This window comes from Panulirus ornatus, chromosome 57 (genome assembly GCF_036320965.1).
Source record: "Panulirus ornatus isolate Po-2019 chromosome 57, ASM3632096v1, whole genome shotgun sequence".
Classification (NCBI taxonomy): Eukaryota; Metazoa; Arthropoda; class Malacostraca; order Decapoda; family Palinuridae; genus Panulirus; species Panulirus ornatus.
The window spans coordinates 8,837,541-8,856,300 of NC_092280.1; the positions used below are offsets into that span (position 1 = coordinate 8,837,541).

Genomic DNA, 18,760 nt, shown 5'->3' on the forward strand with positions numbered 1-18,760 from the left:
CTATGGCATAAATCCTAGCCAGCTCACCTCTAACTCACTGAGCAGTTTTGTTGATGGAAAGCGAATTTACAGACGTGTAATCATGCGAGATGTATGCTCTCTGTACATATTGTTAAATGACCTTCCTCTGGTCAGAGGAGGATATGGTTCTATGGGTAGAGCAGTGCTTCCCCGTTCAGCCACAGAGGGCGCTGTCATTTACGTATAAAGGGATGCTGTGGTTCAGTCAGTGAGGGGCACTGCCACACAGTCATGCAGTGATATCATTCTGTCATGATGGGCACTGGCATTAGGTCATGAAGGACACTGTCTTTCAGCTATGAAGGGCATTGTCATTCAGTTATAGAGGACACTGTCAGTTATAGAGAACACTGCTATTCAGTCATGAAGGACACTGTCTTTCAGCTATGAAGGGCACTGTCATTCAGTTATAGAGGACACTGTCAGTTATAGAGAACACTGCTATTCAGTCATGAAGGACATTGTCTTTCAGTTATGAAGGGCACTGTCATTCAGTTATAAAGGGCACTTAGTTACAGAGAACACTGTTATTCAGTTATGAAGGGCACTGTCATTCAGTTCTAGAGGACACTGCCATGCAGTCTTGGAAGACACTGTCATTCAGTCATGATGGACACTCTCGTTCTGTCATACAGGACAGTAAGCATTCAGTCTTGGAGGATACTGACTTTCAGTCATGAATGGCCACTTTCACTGAGTCATATAGGAAACTGTCGTCCTGTCATATAGGTCACTGTCATTCACTCATGAAGGCACTGTATTCAGTCGAGGACACAAAGGACACGTTCATCAACGGTGTGGACAAATTGAAGAACACTAAAATGGTTAGACTTCTGGTCATAACATTAGGGGGTCATTACACATGAATTATACACAATCATAGCAACTATAATGCGAGTGCTTAGTGTCACTATGGCAGCCATGATACATATACTGTGTGCTGTCCTGGTTACCATAATACATATACTGTGTAGTATCCTTGTAACCATGATACATATACTGTGTACTATCCTTGTTACCATGATACATATACTGTGTGCTGCCCTGGTTACCATAATACATATACTGTGTAGTATCCTTGTAACCATGATACATATACTGTGTAGTATCCTTGTAACCATGATACATATACTGTGTACTATCCTTGTTACCATGATACATATACTGTGTGCTGCCCTGGTTACCATAATACATATACTGTGTAGTATCCTTGTAACCATGATACATATACTGTGTACTATCCTTGTTACCATGATACATATACTGTGTGCTGTCCTGGTTACCATAATACATATACTGTGTAGTATCCTTGTTACCATGATACATATACTGTGTACTATCCTTGTAACCATGATACATATACTGTGTACTATCCTTGTAACCATGATACATATACTGTGTACTATCATTGTAACCATGATACATATACTGTGTACTATCCTTGTAACCATGATACATTTACTGTGTACTATCATTGTAACCATGATACATATACTGTGTACTATCATTGTGACCTTGATACATATACTGTGTACTATCCTTGTAACCATGATACATATACTGTGTACTATCATTGTAACCATGATACATATACTGTGTACTATCATTGTAACCATGATACATATACTGTGTACTATCATTGTAACCATGATACATATACTGTGTACTATCCTTGTAACCATGATACATATACTGTGTACTATCATTGTAACCATGATACATATACTGTGTACTATCATTGTAACCATGATACATATACTGTGTACTATCATTGTAACCATGATACATATACTGTGTAGTATCCTTGTAACCATGTTACATATACTGTGTACTTTCCTTGTAACCATGATACATATACTGTGTAGTATCCTTGTAACCATGATACATATACTGTGTAGTATCCTTGTAACCATGATACATATACTGTGTAGTATCCTTGTAACCATGATACATATACTGTGTACTATCCTTGTAACCATGATACATATACTGTGTACTATCCTTGTAACCATGATACATATACTGTGTACTATCCTTGTAACCATGATACATATACTGTGTACTATCCTTGTAACCATGATACATATACTGTGTACTATCCTTGTAACCATGATACACAAAGCCCTCCCAAAAGCCTGCTGTGGTTCTAGGCTGCGCTGCATCCATTACCAGGGAAAGGCAGATTTCTGTGGAGTAAAAATATTTCTTGACGAGAATGTAGTCCCAGTGATACGGCCTCGCCAAAGGTGACTCTCAGCTCACGGTGTAACCTCGCACAGGCAGAGTCCGGGAACACCTCATGACTCCCATACCGTCCATATATGCACACGTAGTCATCCTGTAAGGCGTGTGTATAATATAGTCACCTCACCGTATTGTGGTTGAGGTCCTCTTTTTCCCTCTTGAGGATACGCTTCTGACTACCGGATGGTGCACAGACGAGTTAAAGGTGGAGTACCAGACCCGTAGGTTCCTGGTAGATTTAGAGGACATGACGTATCGTTCTTATGACTCAAAAAGAAAAATATTGTGCTTGAGTTAGGAGGGAATTGTTTGTGTTGGTATGGAGAGGAGAGGGTGGAGTGGAGGGGGGTGGTTTAGCATAGGGTGAAGGCTGAGAGTAGATGACTGGAGGATAGGGAGAGCTGGAAGGTCAAGGGGTTGGATAGGGAGATAGGAAGATCATGCGTTTGGTTTGGAAGGTTGGGAGATAGGAATGTCATGTGTTGTAGGATAGGGAGAGAGTGGAAGGTCATGTTTCAGGGTTTGGCGGACAGAGAGACAGGCAGGTCAGGTTTTAGGGTTCTCTGGATAGGGAAGAGGGAAGATTAGCGATGGGCGATAGGAGGACAGGGAGAGAGGAATGCCGGGTGATTGGGGTTAGTGGATTTGGGAACAGAAGGAAGATCAGGTGTCGAGAGTGGGAGGATAGAGAGACATAAGGAAGACCAGGTGTTAGGAGTGGGAGGATAGAGAGAAAAGGCTGCCAGGTGATAGGGGATGGGGATGATGGAGGCTTGCACAACGTTGGAGTTAACCTGTATATTATCAGTTCAACCCTCCAGGTGTATTGAACACCTACACGTATATTTCCCCCCACTTGTAATTATGTTTTTATGTAATTATAGCTTGTCTTCCTCATCGCTTCACTTCGTTAAACACTGTTGGTACGTGTATGTGTCTGGTGTATGTGTATATTTGTGTGCATGTAAGAGGTGCGTTTGTGTATATATGTGTGTGTGTGTGTGTGTGTGTGTGTGTGTGTGTGTGTGTGTGTGTGTGTGTGTGTGTGTGTAGCTTCCTATGTAGACCACATACAACTTCCATATATGCACTTACTACATCAACATACCAACAACTGTGTATCATTTCCGATCATTATTAAGACGGCAGGTAAAGAAAGCCATCCCTGTATCTAAAAAGGTTTATTGGTATATGGTACAAGTGAAAATAAATACAATTCTACGTCTATCGTATTGCACTTCCAGCCTCATTTTTCTTATACATAAAAACAAAAGAACCACGATTGAAAAAAAAAAAATAAAAAAAGGAAAAAAAATAGTTAAATGCATACCACACTAAGTTTTATGACACTAGTGGCCTTAGGAGCCTGCGTGGTCCTTAAAAATCAGTGAGACTTTTCTGTTATTGTTATCATGAAAATAGAGATGATTTCATATCATGGAAGGTCTGTCCTACGGAGGTCCTTCATACCCATCTATATACATATAAATTAAACCATAGTGTCCTAAAGAAACTGTTTTTACCTAGATAAGAGGATAGTTTAATTGGTATTTCTCCTCTAAATTTAAAGCTCAGAAGTCGAAAGTAGTAAAGCTACGCAGAAAGGAATATCTACGATGAGAAAGACATGACGTCACTGTAAATTCTTTCCTCAAGAATAAGGTGAACGTGGCGCTGCCTGACTGCGGTGGAGGCGCTACCTGTTGATCACCTTCTCCGGATCCTCTCCACTTATCATCTCTATCTCGCCATTACTAGGAATAATTTGTACCTCCTTCTCCTCCTCCACCTCTTCCTCTTTCTCTCCTGACTTGGGGGCAGTTCTGGCGTTTTCCGAGGACAAGACTGAGAGTGAGGAAGGCAAGGTGAGAATTTTCGTGGTTTTTAGTAAATTGTCTAAAGAGAAACTTTTGTACGAGTGTGTGTGGGTGATGACGGAGGCACAAGGTGACGTGACGGAGGAGGGCGAATTGTGACATATTTCTGATGAAGCTTGATGCGGGACCTTGATGCTGGGCTGGCACTGCGTCACTGGTGAGGCCTCTGCCTGAAGAGCGGCGGATGGGGGCTCTGGTGACGAAGTTGTAGTACCCGCAGGTTCTTCTCGAGAGTGGTGGGGGCCATCTTGCCTATCTGGCGGTGATGGGGGGCCAGTCGTCGCTGGAGACCTGGAAGCGAGGCGAGTGTGTGGCGAGGGCGGAGAAGTTGGGGATGAGGGCCCGCTTGGGGTATGAGAGAAACCTGAAGGGGACGGTGACGAAGGGGATGAAGAAGTCGTAGGAGCAGTGTATAAAGTGGAGGGAGGGGAGCAGGAGGAGGAGGAGTATGCTGGAGGTGTATATGCAGCTGGAGGAGTGAGTGGAGTGTCTGACCCACTCGTGGCGGCTGGTGATGTCAGGGATGCTGGTAATGATGTCACATGCCGCTCCGTTCTCTTCATCTCTGAGGGGAAAAAGATGAATTATCAACATTTTTGATGAAATTGGCGTCATTTACTATGTATATCACTCTGCTAATTCCACAAGTGCGTGATTTGATCAGAGTAATTTGACTCAGTCATGTAATGAACACCACAAAGCATACCTGCATGTAGGAGGGCGTGGTTGCGGAGGTTGGTGAGCTTGCTGAAGCCCTTGCCGCAGACGGAACACTTGTGGGGCCACTGGCCGTTGTGGACGAACATGTGGGAGCGGAGGTCACCCGGCGTCGGGAAGGAGCGGGTGCAGAGGGAACACTTGTGAGGCTTCTCTTTGACGTGCGTCATCTTGTGGTAGTAGAGGTTGGAGGAGGCCGTGAATCTCTTACCACACACGCCACACTGGTGAGGCTTCTCGCCGCTGTGGATCCGTCGGTGGGTGTTGAGAGACGAGCTCGTGGAGAAGCCCTTACCGCAGACGTCGCAGGCGTGCGGCTTCTCCCCCGTGTGAGTCCGCAGGTGTCGCTTGAGTAGTGACGGGCGGTCAAAAGCCTTGCCGCACTCTGGGCAAGGCAGCATCGTCCGCTCCCGCCGCTTCGGTGGCGTCAGCGTAGATGGGACATCACTGCTGTTGGAGGCTGAGGCTACACTGGCGGTGGGCCCTGCATGGGCGATACTACTGCTTGGCACTGCGACAGACGTAGGCGGAGTCAGATTCAGAGAGAAGGACGGCCTGCCTGATGACTGTATGTCTCTCGAAGTAATCCCCAGCGTCGTTTGCCTTAATGGGAAGAATGACGACGAGACTGACGGGTATATAGAGACTGGGGAGAGGTTAGCAGGGGAAGACGGCGAAGGAGACCGAAGCGTCGACTGTTCCTCGGCTTTCCGCTTCGATGCGCCACCGATCGAGAGACCGGGAGGAGGCGACGGAGGAGAAGTGAGGAGCGACCGAGAGAGATCCAGCGGCGCCTCAGACATGATGGAGTCGATGGTGCGTCGGTAGAGTGAGGACCGGAGGAGCGTCAGGGCCGGCAGGAGCAGCGTGTCCTCCCCGCCAACCTCAGGCAGGAGGAAGGCCACCAGTCTCTCCCCAGGCGCCACCTCCCGCACAACCTCGAACACTACCGACCCTGAATCGAAAGGAAATGGTGAGTTTAACACGAGAGACATGAACATATACAGAACATGAGACATAAATTTTTGACAAAAAAAAAAATGAAAGAAAATTTGGTTGATACCGGAAACGAAGGATTGTTCATGAGACATGGACAGCATCACTCACGACGAAATTTGCAGTTTCTCAACGCTACCGACGCTGATTCCCTGGTCGAGACAGAGTGAAACTGTATAAGAAACAAGTCTCATGGTTGGGTGGGTCTGTAAATACGAGGTTTCCGGGGCTTAAGGGGCGTGAGGGCTGGCAGACAGGCCGGCACGTGACTACGAAGAACCTTGATGGGGCCGAATTCAACCGTCTGCCTTGCACAAAAAGTTGCCAGGATGTTCTCTATTTTTTTTTTTTTCCGGAGGGTATTGTCTACTGACGGCAATATTTACGTAACGTAGCAACATCTCGCTGCGTTTTGGGCGAAGAAATATCCTCCTGGCGTATTCATTATGGAAATCACACGGACGTGCACCAGTGATGTGGGTGGGTCATGAAGGAAACTGGGCATCCTTGCTCGAAAAAGAAAACAAAAAACCATGTAGCATAAAAACCCGTAAAATTATTCGAACGACTTTGGGGTATTCAGAAAATAATTTGCATTACGATTCATTTTCCGTTGAGTAGACGTCCTGTTATTTCTGAAGATGTATCTGTTCTCCCAGTTATTCATATTACCTTCGATATTTTGGAGTTTTGCTCCACTATTTCGCTTGGTGTGAATTGCAGACATAGTGGAAGGGATTCTTAACCATACTATATAAGTGGGCTGTTTCGCTCGTCTTTTCAGGTCAGTGATTTAACACGTTTAATGACTCGTACAAGATAACCTTCGAAAGACTGGTGGAAATGAGTAAAGTCTTAGCAGACGTTGTTATTCGCATGATGACGATAAAGATGGAGCAACAACAACAAAAAAAAATAAAGTCAGCGAGAGAATACGTCTTGCTGGATAAAGACGGGCAAGATCCCGGATGCTGCTTTTTGTGATGGACGACATGTGTGTAGACGATTCCTTGCGTGCATCTCAAAATCATTTTCATCCCCCTTGCCTTTGTGAGGAGAACAACCACCAGAATCCCACAGGCACAGATGGTTTCTTCATCTTCTAAAAAGATAGGGGACGGTTATATACAATAAACGTATATATATATATATATATATATATATATATATATATATATATATATATATATATATATATATATATATATATATATATATATATATATGTCCCTTGTTTTGGAAAATAAAAAAAAACGAGAGGGGAGGATTTCCATCCACCCGCTCCCTCCCCTTTTAGTCGCCTTCTACGACACGCAGGGAATACGTGGGAAGTATTCTTAGTCCCCTATCCCCAGGGATTATATATATATATATATATATATATATATATATATATATATATATATATATATATATATATATATATATATATATATATATATATATATATATATATATATATACATATATGCAGAGAGAGAGAGAGAGAGAGAGAGAGAGAGAGAGAGAGAGAGAGAGAGAGAGAGAGAGAGAGAGAGAGAGAGAGAGAGAGAAAGAGAGAGACAAGATACTGGCAAAATGCAAATAGAGTGTTTTTTCACAATGTGAAAAACGTGTAAAAGACTGTTGCACGGAGAGGCCGGGCTCTGAAGGACAAGAGAACTTGAGAAGGTCTAAGAGACTTGAGGGAAGGTGGGGGAGAAATGGATAGATGTGGAAGGACAGGGAACCTGGGAAAGGAGGCGTTGGGTTGTGGGAAGCGAGCGCGAGAGGAAAGGGATTGAGAACAGGGGATGTTAGTAAGGAGACAGGAGAACGGGAGGAACAGCCTGCTGTTGGGAAGAAGGGTGCAAGGAGTGAGTAACGAGAAGACGGTAAAGGAAGAACAGAAGAGAGAAAGAGAGGTAAGATGGAGGGGTGTAGGTGACTTCTTATCCCTGGAGGCTACTGTGATTACTGCAACTATAGAACATTTTCTAAAGTGGAGGAGGAAACACGCAAAGCTCTCGGGTTTGAGTCCTTGGTGTTAGAGGGCATTATGTGATATATACATGCATATATATATATATATATATATATATATATATATATATATATATATATATATATATATATATATATATATATATATATATATATATATATATGTATATGTATATATATATATATATATATATATATATATATATATATATATATATATATATATATATATATATTTTGTCTGTTTCCTTGCGCTACCTCGCAAACGCGGGAGACAGCGACAAAGTATAAGAAAAAAAAAAAAAAAAATATATATATATATATATATATATATATATATATATATATATATATATATATATATATATATATATATATATATATTCCTATAAGTCCACGGGAAAAATGAAACGCAATAAGTTCCCAAGTGCACAATCGTGTAATAATCACATCATCAAGGGAGACACAAGAGAGGAATATAAGACAGTTGATATACATCGAAGAGACGAAGCTAGGACTCCATTTGGTAAACATGAGATTGTCCAAGATATCTTGAACAATTGAATGTGTCTCCTCTGATGATGTGATTATTACACGAAAGTGCACTCGGGAACTCATCGTGTTTCATTTTCCCCGTGGACTCATTTATATATATATATATATATATATATATATATATATATATATATATATATATATATATATATATATATATATATATATATATATATATATATATTCTTTTCTTTCTTTTAAACTATTCGCCATTTCCCGCGTTAGCGAGGTAGCGTTAGGAACAGAGGACTGGGCCTTTTTTTGAATATCCTCACCTGGCCCCCTCTGTTCCTTCTTTTGGAAAATTTAAAAAAAAAAATGAGAGGGGAGGATTTCCAGCCCCCCGCTCCCTCCCCTTTTAGTCGCCTTCTACGACACACAGGGAATACGTGGGAAGTATTCTTAATCCCCTATCCTATATATATATATATATATATATCCCTCGCGCGTGTGCGGGGGGGAGGGGAGTGCCATTTCATGTGTGGCGGGGTGACGACGGGAATGAGTGAGGGCAGCAAATGTGAATATGTATATGTGTATATATGTATTTGTCTGTGTATATATATGTATGTATACATTGAAATGTAAAAGTATGTATATGTGCTTGTGTGGGCGTGTATGTGGGTGGGCTGGGCCATTATTTCGTCTGTTTCCTTGCGCTACCTCGCTAACGCGGGACACAGCGGCAAAGTATATATATATATATATATATATATATATATATATATATATATATATATATATATATATATATATATATATATATATATATATATATATATATATATATATATATATATATATATATATATATATATTTGAAATGTACATGAAGAAAGAAACGAATATAATCAAAGTTTGCCTCAATATCCTTCGGAGACTTCAACGCTCACAGAGATAGTGATCCTCAACCCCTGACGTGTTGCCATGTTCCACTGATTGTCATTTGACGTTACACTGACGGGGACCGAGTCGGGGACTGGTAACCTTGTGTCTCTCATTTAGAACCTCATGTTCATGAGGATTTAAGATGTGGTCTATTGAGTCTTTCCATCGGTTTCGAGAGGTTTCATGAGACACGATAGAAAACAAAAGAAAGAGATAGAGGAAGACCTTGATGCATCCTCCCACGATACGATATAGCTCAGATATAATGACTTTTGGTGCGGTGTCCTGAGGTCTCCTTCTCTTGTGTGGAAGTTCAGACCAGACTGACTCAAGATGAGGAGACGAGGCACACACCACACGCCGCACCTCACTGGTGTGTGGAGCGACACCTGTGAGGGAGTGAGAGAAAAAAAACTCTAAACCTGAATTGGTCCTCCCAGCTCTCAGGTCACGTAATAGCACAACATCCTGTGCATGCTGCACACCTCCTCTCTCAGGACGCCAACTTCCCTTCGCCTGAAAGTCTTATCGCTGAGATCTGAGCGTTTACCAAAGAACTTGCCCAAACCAGTACACAACACGATCTGCGCATGAGTCGATTTTTCGTGTTAGCCTCAGCCTCGCTGGACGTGTGAGTCTGCGATGGCTCTTTTTTTTTTTCTTTGGGTGGAGAAGATGTAGAGCCCGAGGAGTGGAATGTCGACCAAGTGGCACTGAACCAATTATCGTTCCCCCCGATCTCTCAGGTTCATTATGATTTCGGGTAATTGCAGGGTTTGCCGGGACGACTCGGCCGGGCAGGAGGAGGCTTGAGCGGAAATTGGTGTGCAGGTAAGACGACGTGTCGGGGAAAGGGCAAACAATGGAGCGGGTGACACTATAACAGGGCGGGGAGTCGTCCACTTGTGGTTTGTGGTCCTGACGACTGTTTTAGAGCTTCCAGAGGTCCTAGTTGTTGTGGTCTGCGGTTTATGTCCTCACTAATGGCTTTCTGGGAGTTTGTTGCTCTTTCTTTGTGTCTCAGGTAATTGGTTTCTCGGGTAATTTACTTGAATTTGTGTTTCGTATTATTGAAAGAATATTAACACAAGTCTATTTTTTATTGGAGTAAAAGTCTTATCTTTCTGGAAAACGTTCGTTATATCTTGAGTTGTAGTAAATGTAGTTTTACGTTTTTCTTCGTACATTCCATGTTGGTATGAGAGCTTTCGTTTGTTTGTGACTGTTTCCCCTGCGGTCTTCCTTATATCATCAAACAATACCTCTGAAGACTGTGAGGTTAAGATCTACCTGAGGTAACACCCTCTCATGTCACTACTTCCTTTTAACTGACTCATTTCTGAGACTTAGATCACCAAGAGCTATTGAGTGCATTACCTGTCTGCACGTAAGGAAGTCTGTCAGTGTTTGGAATTCTCTACACCATTAGGTAATACTGAATGAAGTTTCTCAAAAAGCAAATTCACAAGAATTACGCTCGCAAGGTCTCGTGTCGCCGGACGCATTTCGTTCCTCACAGTTCAGACTGACGCTAACCTGACCAGTACACCTTGACAGTGGCGAACTCTTGCAGTGAAGATCAGTGAACCGTTCACAACAGGTGGAGATGCCTCTCACAGTGGAGAGGAGAATGAAGCGAACAGAATCTTAGTAGATTATCTTGTGTCTTGAGTGATATTATTCTACTTGTGTCCATAACCACTGGTCCGTTCCTAATTCCATAACGTGGTTCATGTGTCTACAGCCTGTAAATCATCACACACACACACACACACACACACACACACACACACACACACACACACACACACACACACACGCACACACACACACACACACACACACACACACACACACACACACACACACACACACACACATCTCAATGACTCAACCTATGACAAATGGGTTAAAGTAAAACATGGACATCTACACTTACAAGATGATTCTTACGTTTTGAAAAAAAAATTACATTTATATCGAAATTCTTGAGTGATAGTCTCACAGAATTGTCTTCTTTTGTAGGGAAAGACATTTGCCTTGGATGAGTGTGCAGCTTAATCAACACAGAACTAAGAGAGATTTTGTACATTTTCTCTTTAGCGACGTTGATAAGAAACTTGTAATTCTGACGATTATCAGAGAGAAAGAGAGATTTTTCCCTAATGATGGACCATTAGTCGCCCAAGGCAAGAAGTTGACCTGTGTAGGTATATGACAAGACGTCACCAAAGATTCACGTCTAGTATTGACTGTGGATTGATAAGGTCTTTACGATAAATCATAAAGAATTATATATATATTTTCTATCTCTGCTATCATTTATCTGTTTATCCATCAACACGTCTATCTATCTGCCTGTCTATATACCCACCTATCAATCATCTCTCTGTGTATCTTAACTATCTCTCTGTTCTCAATCTACCTATGTATCATCTTTATCTACGTGGAGATCACTTTTCAAAAACCTGGGTTCTTATGGTATGTCCGGTTACGTTATAGAAACGCAAACTTAGCCGTCAACCGCAACATGCCGGATATGATAACAAAATACACACACGCACACACACACACACACACACACACACACACACACACACACACACACACACACACACACACACACACACACACACACACATTCTTCATGATTTGCTGAATTAGTTGTAACTTCATAAGCACCCCGATATTTCAAAGATCAATTTCACTATCAGTCAAAAGATGTGAAGGAGAAATTCTTCATAAAATGAGTTCCGTTGATCACCAAATGACTTTAAGGAGAGGTAAAGTACTTTCAAGTAATACTTTAAAGACTTTAATGTCTTTCTGGATCATAATATTTAGTCTTGTTCACCTGTGATGATCCAGAGGCATTGACATCTGTCTCTAAACCTCCAGTGGTCTTCAGAGATCCGTCCACCTCACCAGTCACTCTCCTTAACCCATACATTCTTGATCACCACACATTACAGTCTCCTGATCCAGGCCATTCATCGTCTGGTCTCACTAAACTCCCCCTCCACCAGGTCGATGCAGCCTCTAAACTTCTTTTAGTTCCGCCTGGGACGTCCTGTTATTCTTGACCTCCAGAGGCAGCTTAGCCGGCCTGGCCACATCGCTCTTGTTGTGTTGCTTCAGGGCCAAGTTCAGCTGTCCTTCGGTTCTCCTACACTGCTCAAGCAAACCGTCCATCGTCAGTCGGAATGTGTCAACCAGCTCACTCAAACTATGAATTGAACCAGATCTCCTCCGCTGCTCGATCTTTCCCTTTTCCCTGTGCACATTTTCCTGTTCTTTATTTCCTTTTCATATCAATTTTACGTCTACCTTCCTCTTGGCTATCATTATCCTCTCCTGGTACTCCGTCCACATCCTCTCAAGAACGTCCGCGCGTCGTCTTCTGCCTCTATTTTCTCCTCCGTCGCCATGGGCTCAGTAGTGACCACGTGCCGCCCCCAACACGCGCACTTCCGCCGCCCGACGCGAGCACACACGCGCCTTTTGAACTCCTCCCACACTTCCGGGCGGCCGCCCCGCATGCGCCAACGATCAACACGAAGCCGCGGTTAAGTGGCGGAACTTCCCGACCACTACTTCCCACCATTACGTGACCCGGGTTAAGTGGCGTGCGTCGGGCGGGCGCGTGCCTTATGGGGGACAACATAAGTGGACAAATCTGGTAAATACGGGCTCGACAGAGCGGCCATGAACGGCAGAACGTAGGCAGTGGCAAACTGCGACAAGGAATGCGATCTTGGTAGCACAGACAGAGGGAGGGGAGAGAGACAGAGACTCAGAAGTTCCCACCATTACGTGAGGCTTGAAGACAGGCACGCGTAACACATGTGCCGAGGAGGGACACAGGTAGAAACAATGTTCGTAATTGATTTGCTGCTGTTTTATTTTATCAAATCATATATATATATATATATATATATATATATATATATATATATATATATATATATATATATATATATATATATATTTGTGTTCCTGCAGATGGATTGATTCTGTAGCTGTACAGAGATTATGAAATTTCTTATGAGAATCCTCAGATTACGGTCATGTTCTTCGAAGTGGCATTGACAAGTGAACGAGCCACTGGGGGAGTGATTGTGTACACCCGAAGATCAGATCGATCGACAGAAACATTTGTGGAGGAGGAAAATAACCGAAATTCCTTTTTCCTTTGAGAAAGATCTTTAAGTATTTCCCTTGAGAGATATCTTTAAGTATTTCCCTTGAGAGATATCTTTAAGTATTTCTTGTGAGCTCAGGGCAGCAGGTCAAGGAGATGCTGACGGACTGAGAGGATTGAACATGGAAAATGAAATGGGAAAAAGAAATGGACCGAAAAATAACAATGATATAAGAAAAATCACAGTGTAAGAGAAAGGGGGAAATCTCATGAACAACATGCACAGGGAAGAAGTCAACGAAGAGAAGGGCGATGATGAAGAGAAAGAAGAAAAAGAATTAGAGAAAATGGAGAAGTAGGAAAGTGTTAGGAGAAGTAATCGAGAGGAAATGATGGAAATCAGAAAGAGAAGAGAAAGAAGAACGAAAGAGCGAACAAACTATGAGGGTCAAGGAAAAGGATGATGAAATCAACCAAAGATGGCAAATAAAGGACGGGGGAAGGAGAGTATTACCTTAAGAATGAAGCTATGGTAAATGAAAATTAATTTAAGTAGAAATTACACTAAAGAAGTCAGAGGAAATTGGACGTAAGTAAAAGTAGAAGAGGTGGAATAGATCAAGAAAGTTTCTCGATAACAAGTAAGAACGAAAGAAGGAAAGAAGTGAATGAAATTGTAAGAATCATGTATGCCTATGCAGCGTACGAGAAGGAAGAAGATATTCTATGGCTCCTCAGTGTTCGCTATGTAACTAGAGACTCACCATATGTTGCACAAACACCGTTAGGTGTCCCTACTGACTCTCTACTGACTCACCTCTGACTTTTCTGACCCACCATTCATTCATGAGGCGACCACTGACTCACCCTGACTATTGAGGCAAACAGTGACTCACGCCTGATTCATATGATTCACCCGTGACTCGTGGGGTGACCACCAATTCACCCCTGGCCCATCTGACAGTCTGACTCATGGGGCGACCAATAACTCACCCCTGACTCATCTGACACATCTCTAACTTACGAGGTGACCACTGACACATAACAACTCGCCCCTGACTCATCTGACTCACCCCTGAATCACCTGACTCACCCCTGACTCGCGAGGCGACCATATTGACTTGCGGCGAGAAGTGGATGGCGCAGCTAAGGAATCGAACCCAGTTGCACAGCCTGACGCGACCGGTTGCCCGCTCACACACCTCATCGTAGCTCCCGTACCGCTGCCTGGGCTGTGGGGGAAAGAGAGCAGAGTGTCAACCAGGCTGAGGTTGGTGGTGCTGCCGAGGGACGGGAGAGGTTCGGTGATGATGCCCTGTGAGGGAGAGGAAGGTGGGAGTGTTGTGGGAGAGGTAGATATTGATATTCATGCTTGTGGGAGTACGAGGTAACATGAGATCCGGTGGTCCATTACAAGGTTATCTGTTGAGGTAGCCTGAAGATATACTGGTGGAAGTCGGACTGCAAAGCAGAAGGCTCTTCCCTACCCACCTCTCCCTCTGGCTCAACTGCCGGCAGAAAGTATAGGTGAAAGAGAAAGAAGGAGACAGAGAGGAAAAACTATATGTCTTGCAGTAGTGGGGGGAACATACTGACATGGAAAGTATTTAGGGAAGAGAGATCTCGAAGCTGCTCCTTACCAAGTACACAACACCTGCCCCTGTGGCTGGATCCTGAAAAATAAAGACATTATTAGTAGTAGATTCGATTTCTATTTTTTTTTTCTACGTTAACAGATACCAGTGAGGTGTTTGTCTCGCCTTGAAAGTATTCATAGGTATCGCTCAGGAACGTTGTGTGTTCCAGTGCCTAGCCACACTTGGAGAAATACTGGTCCTCATTGCTACCTCATCTCCCTCCCTATATCTTCACGATAACATTTCTGGCCACTGAATCTTTCTCTAATGTGGAAAAAAATCTATTTCCGGTGTTTTGTCGAAATTATTTTGAAAATATGTATTAGGTTTCCTCGGAATGTGAGCAGTTAAATGGAGAATAATTCTGGGTATCGAAGTCTTTCCGTATAATGCTTATGTCTGAGTGAAGGCCTTAGTCTCGTTGCTCTTCTCTGAACTCACTGAAGTTTCTCCTCACGTTTGATCAGATTGGGTGACCAGAAGTGAACGTCGGATTCTAGATGAGGCCCAAAAGAACTAATTTCTTTTGAAGGGTGGGTATCGCATCTTTTATTTTGTAATTTATATTAATCACTCAATCTATTAATCTCCCACTTATCCATCTATCATTTATCTATTTATCTACATATTGAGAGAGAGAGAGAGAGAGAGAGAGAGAGAGAGAGAGAGAGAGAGAGAGAGAGAGAGAGAGAGAGAGAGAGAGAGAGAGAGAGAGAGAGAGAGAGAGAGAGAGAGAGAGAGAGAGAGAGAGAGCCAGGTGGTGACGCACAACGAAGGCATCTGCTGGTGGACGGTGATAGCACAACCGTCTTCATAACCTATCCAGAGGTAGACAGGAGACAGAAAGGCGGATGGAGCGGCCTCACTGGACGCGGTCGGATAACACAGGAAGCGGAAATAAACCAGGGTTATATTTCTGTCTTGGGAAGCCAGCAAAAAAAAAAAAAAAAACGAAACAAAACAGAGAGGGTCCCAGCACACAGCACACCTCCTGCTGGAATACAGACAAATGACAGTGATTGATGTCTATGATTACCTGGGCTGCAGGGTGGAACGATATATCTTTTTCTCGTACTTTGGGATTTCCCGATGATAGAATGTGATTAATCTGACCACTGCGAATTATAGATGGAAAGAGAGAAAGAAAATGGGTGAGAAATGAATGAAAAAAGAAATTTCTTATGTCTGGAACAAACTCGGAAATATCATATTTATCAATTTCCTTAAATTTTTCGTCCGTCTCTCCATTGATGAATTAATCATTTACAGTTTTTTTTGGTGGGTATTTATCTGTTGACCTGCAATATACACGAGTTATAAACGATATAAATCGCAAAATCCAAATAGAGACTTAAGTCTTTTATTTCGAAAAGAAAACGAATTCAAAATCATTACTTCTGCACTTCCTGTGTGATCCATTATAGTTTTATTGAAGCAAGTGTTGGATACAGTGTAGGCAAGCCTTACCTTACCACACTCCTTCATCAGTATCCAGATTTAACACAGTTACGAGACCATTCATACCAATGACGTGGAGAAATAGGAACTACGAGTAAACATCAGTATCCAGATTTAGCACAGTTACGAGACCATTAATATCAATGACGTGGAGAAATGGGAACCATGAGTAAACATCGGTATGAATTTCATAACAATCGTGACTTAAAGCCTCAAGGGTATATCTAGGAGCAGACATATTTCAATGCCTTCCATCAGGAAGTGTAATATGGGACTGCACTACACGAGTGGGGAGGGAGAACATTATTGAGGATACGCAAGAAAGATGGCAATGGAGTCAGAGGCGAAACTGTGTGTGTGTGTGTGTGTGTGTGTGTGTGTGTGTGTGTGTGTGTGTGTGTGTGTGTGTGTGTGTTGCCTAATTTCAGTTGTACAGGAAGTAAGTTTTACACTCGTGGAGTTCCATCTCTTGTGTGTGTGTGTGTGTGTGTGTGTGTGTGTGTGTGTGTGTATCTGTGTGCGTGGGCGTGTCTGTGTTTAATTACCTATTTGTATATTACGAGGAGAGGTAATTACACTCGCACACACTCGTGGCGCCCCACTTCTTGTACCGTTTTATTTCTACCATCACGCAGATTCTAAATCTTTGCAAATTGCCCACATTCATAGTTTCCTTCCACAGACCACCCCAGCCAACCACTACCTCTACACAAAATCAGTATTTGTTTACAACCCTCTTAACGAATGTCTTTTGTTCCATCTTCTGTTGTCTCTGGTTCGTAGTACTGGCCCGTTCGAAGTGCTGTTTACTATTACCATCATCATCCAGTTGGTTTAGAAACTGAAATGTTTATCAGGTCACCCCTAATCCTTCTCTCTTCAAAGGTGGACAAATGCGTTAGCCTCTATACTCTCCTTGTAGCTACGTTCTCTTAACTCCGGCACCATTTTGGATGCTCTCCTCTAAACCTTCTCAATCAAATTTTTGTGTTTCTTTTGGTGCGGTGACCGGACCTGTGAGGCGCAACCTAGCTCCAGTCTAGCATATGTTCTGAAGAGCTCACCATACACTTCCTTATCCACATACTTGAATGCGATCTTTATATTCATCTAGAGATAATAACACTTTTAACATTTCTCCCGATGTGGAACTCTGCCGTCATATTAGGTACAATTTACCTGTCTACGCTTTGGACATCACCAGTCACCTGCAACATTACAACACCGATTCACCATGTGTGAACTCCCTCCATGTCCACGATGTAACCTACCACAGTTAAGACACCGAACTCCCCTCCTGTTTACTTGCCCCACGTCCTCCCAGCATAGACACCAGCATAGCTTTACTTCGCCGACGATCTGTGGTTTTTGCCCAATGGACGTGTCTGTCTTCCTAGGGCTGTGGGACACTTATAGAAGCAAGAAGGGATTCCTGGGATAGAGAGTTAGATAGGGGGGTCCCGGGTTCGAGCCTGGATGCTGGAGGTTTGTATGTTCCATGAAAGTGCGCGTTCATATCTGTCTATCTATCTATCTATCTAAATCTCAGTAACCAGCATGATACCCGAGATAATAACCACATAATAAAGCAATCAATCGTGAACATATATATATATATATATATATATATATATATATATATATATATATATATATATATATATATATATATATATATATATATATATATATATATATATATATATATATAAACGAACCCCTGCCAGACCGAGGAAGGTTGGAAAGAGGCGTGAACAGTTTTCGAGATTATAGAGCGGGCTCCTGAGATATGAGCGAACCTAAGAATCTTATTAGATATATTCAGTGTGGAAGAATCGCCCAGAGGATGGCGTTAACATGCCCCTAAGAGACTCGTACGTTAAGAGCTATCTTTTACGAGGGTCGTCCCCAGGCAGACTAAGGCCCCTTATGTGGAGAGGGATATGTAGGTTTTTAGGGGTAACTGATCACACGGTGTCCCTCATCATCCCGCCTTAAATATGACATCTAAGTACGGGAATATTTTTCCGCAAAAACTGGATCCAAAAATCACGGGCCGATATGTATCTGCCAGCAGTAAAGATGTGATAGGGTTCATGCCCACCGACCAGGCTGAGGAGGCAACACGATATACTCTGTGTGTGTGTGTGAGAGAGAGAGAGAGAGAGAGAGAGAGAGAGAGAGAGAGAGAGAGAGAGAGAGAGAGAGAGAGAGAGAGAGAGAGAGAGAGAGAGAGAGAGAGA

General features: G+C 42.8%; 1 protein-coding gene across 1 annotated transcript in view; it reads right to left on the bottom strand.

The window, feature by feature from the left end:
* Positions 1–3,432: 3,432 nt before the first annotated feature.
* The window catches only part of LOC139766159 (uncharacterized), a 75,539-nt gene continuing 60,211 nt past the window's right edge, over positions 3,433–18,760 (bottom strand). The window contains exons 3-5 of the mRNA XM_071694430.1: positions 14,516–14,654; positions 4,849–5,814; positions 3,433–4,707 (exon numbers count right to left, since the gene is read on the bottom strand). Of these exons, the coding sequence (XP_071550531.1) occupies positions 3,962–4,707; positions 4,849–5,814; positions 14,516–14,654 (1,851 nt within the window). The 3' untranslated portion in view covers positions 3,433–3,961. The remainder of the gene's footprint in view (positions 4,708–4,848; positions 5,815–14,515; positions 14,655–18,760) is intronic.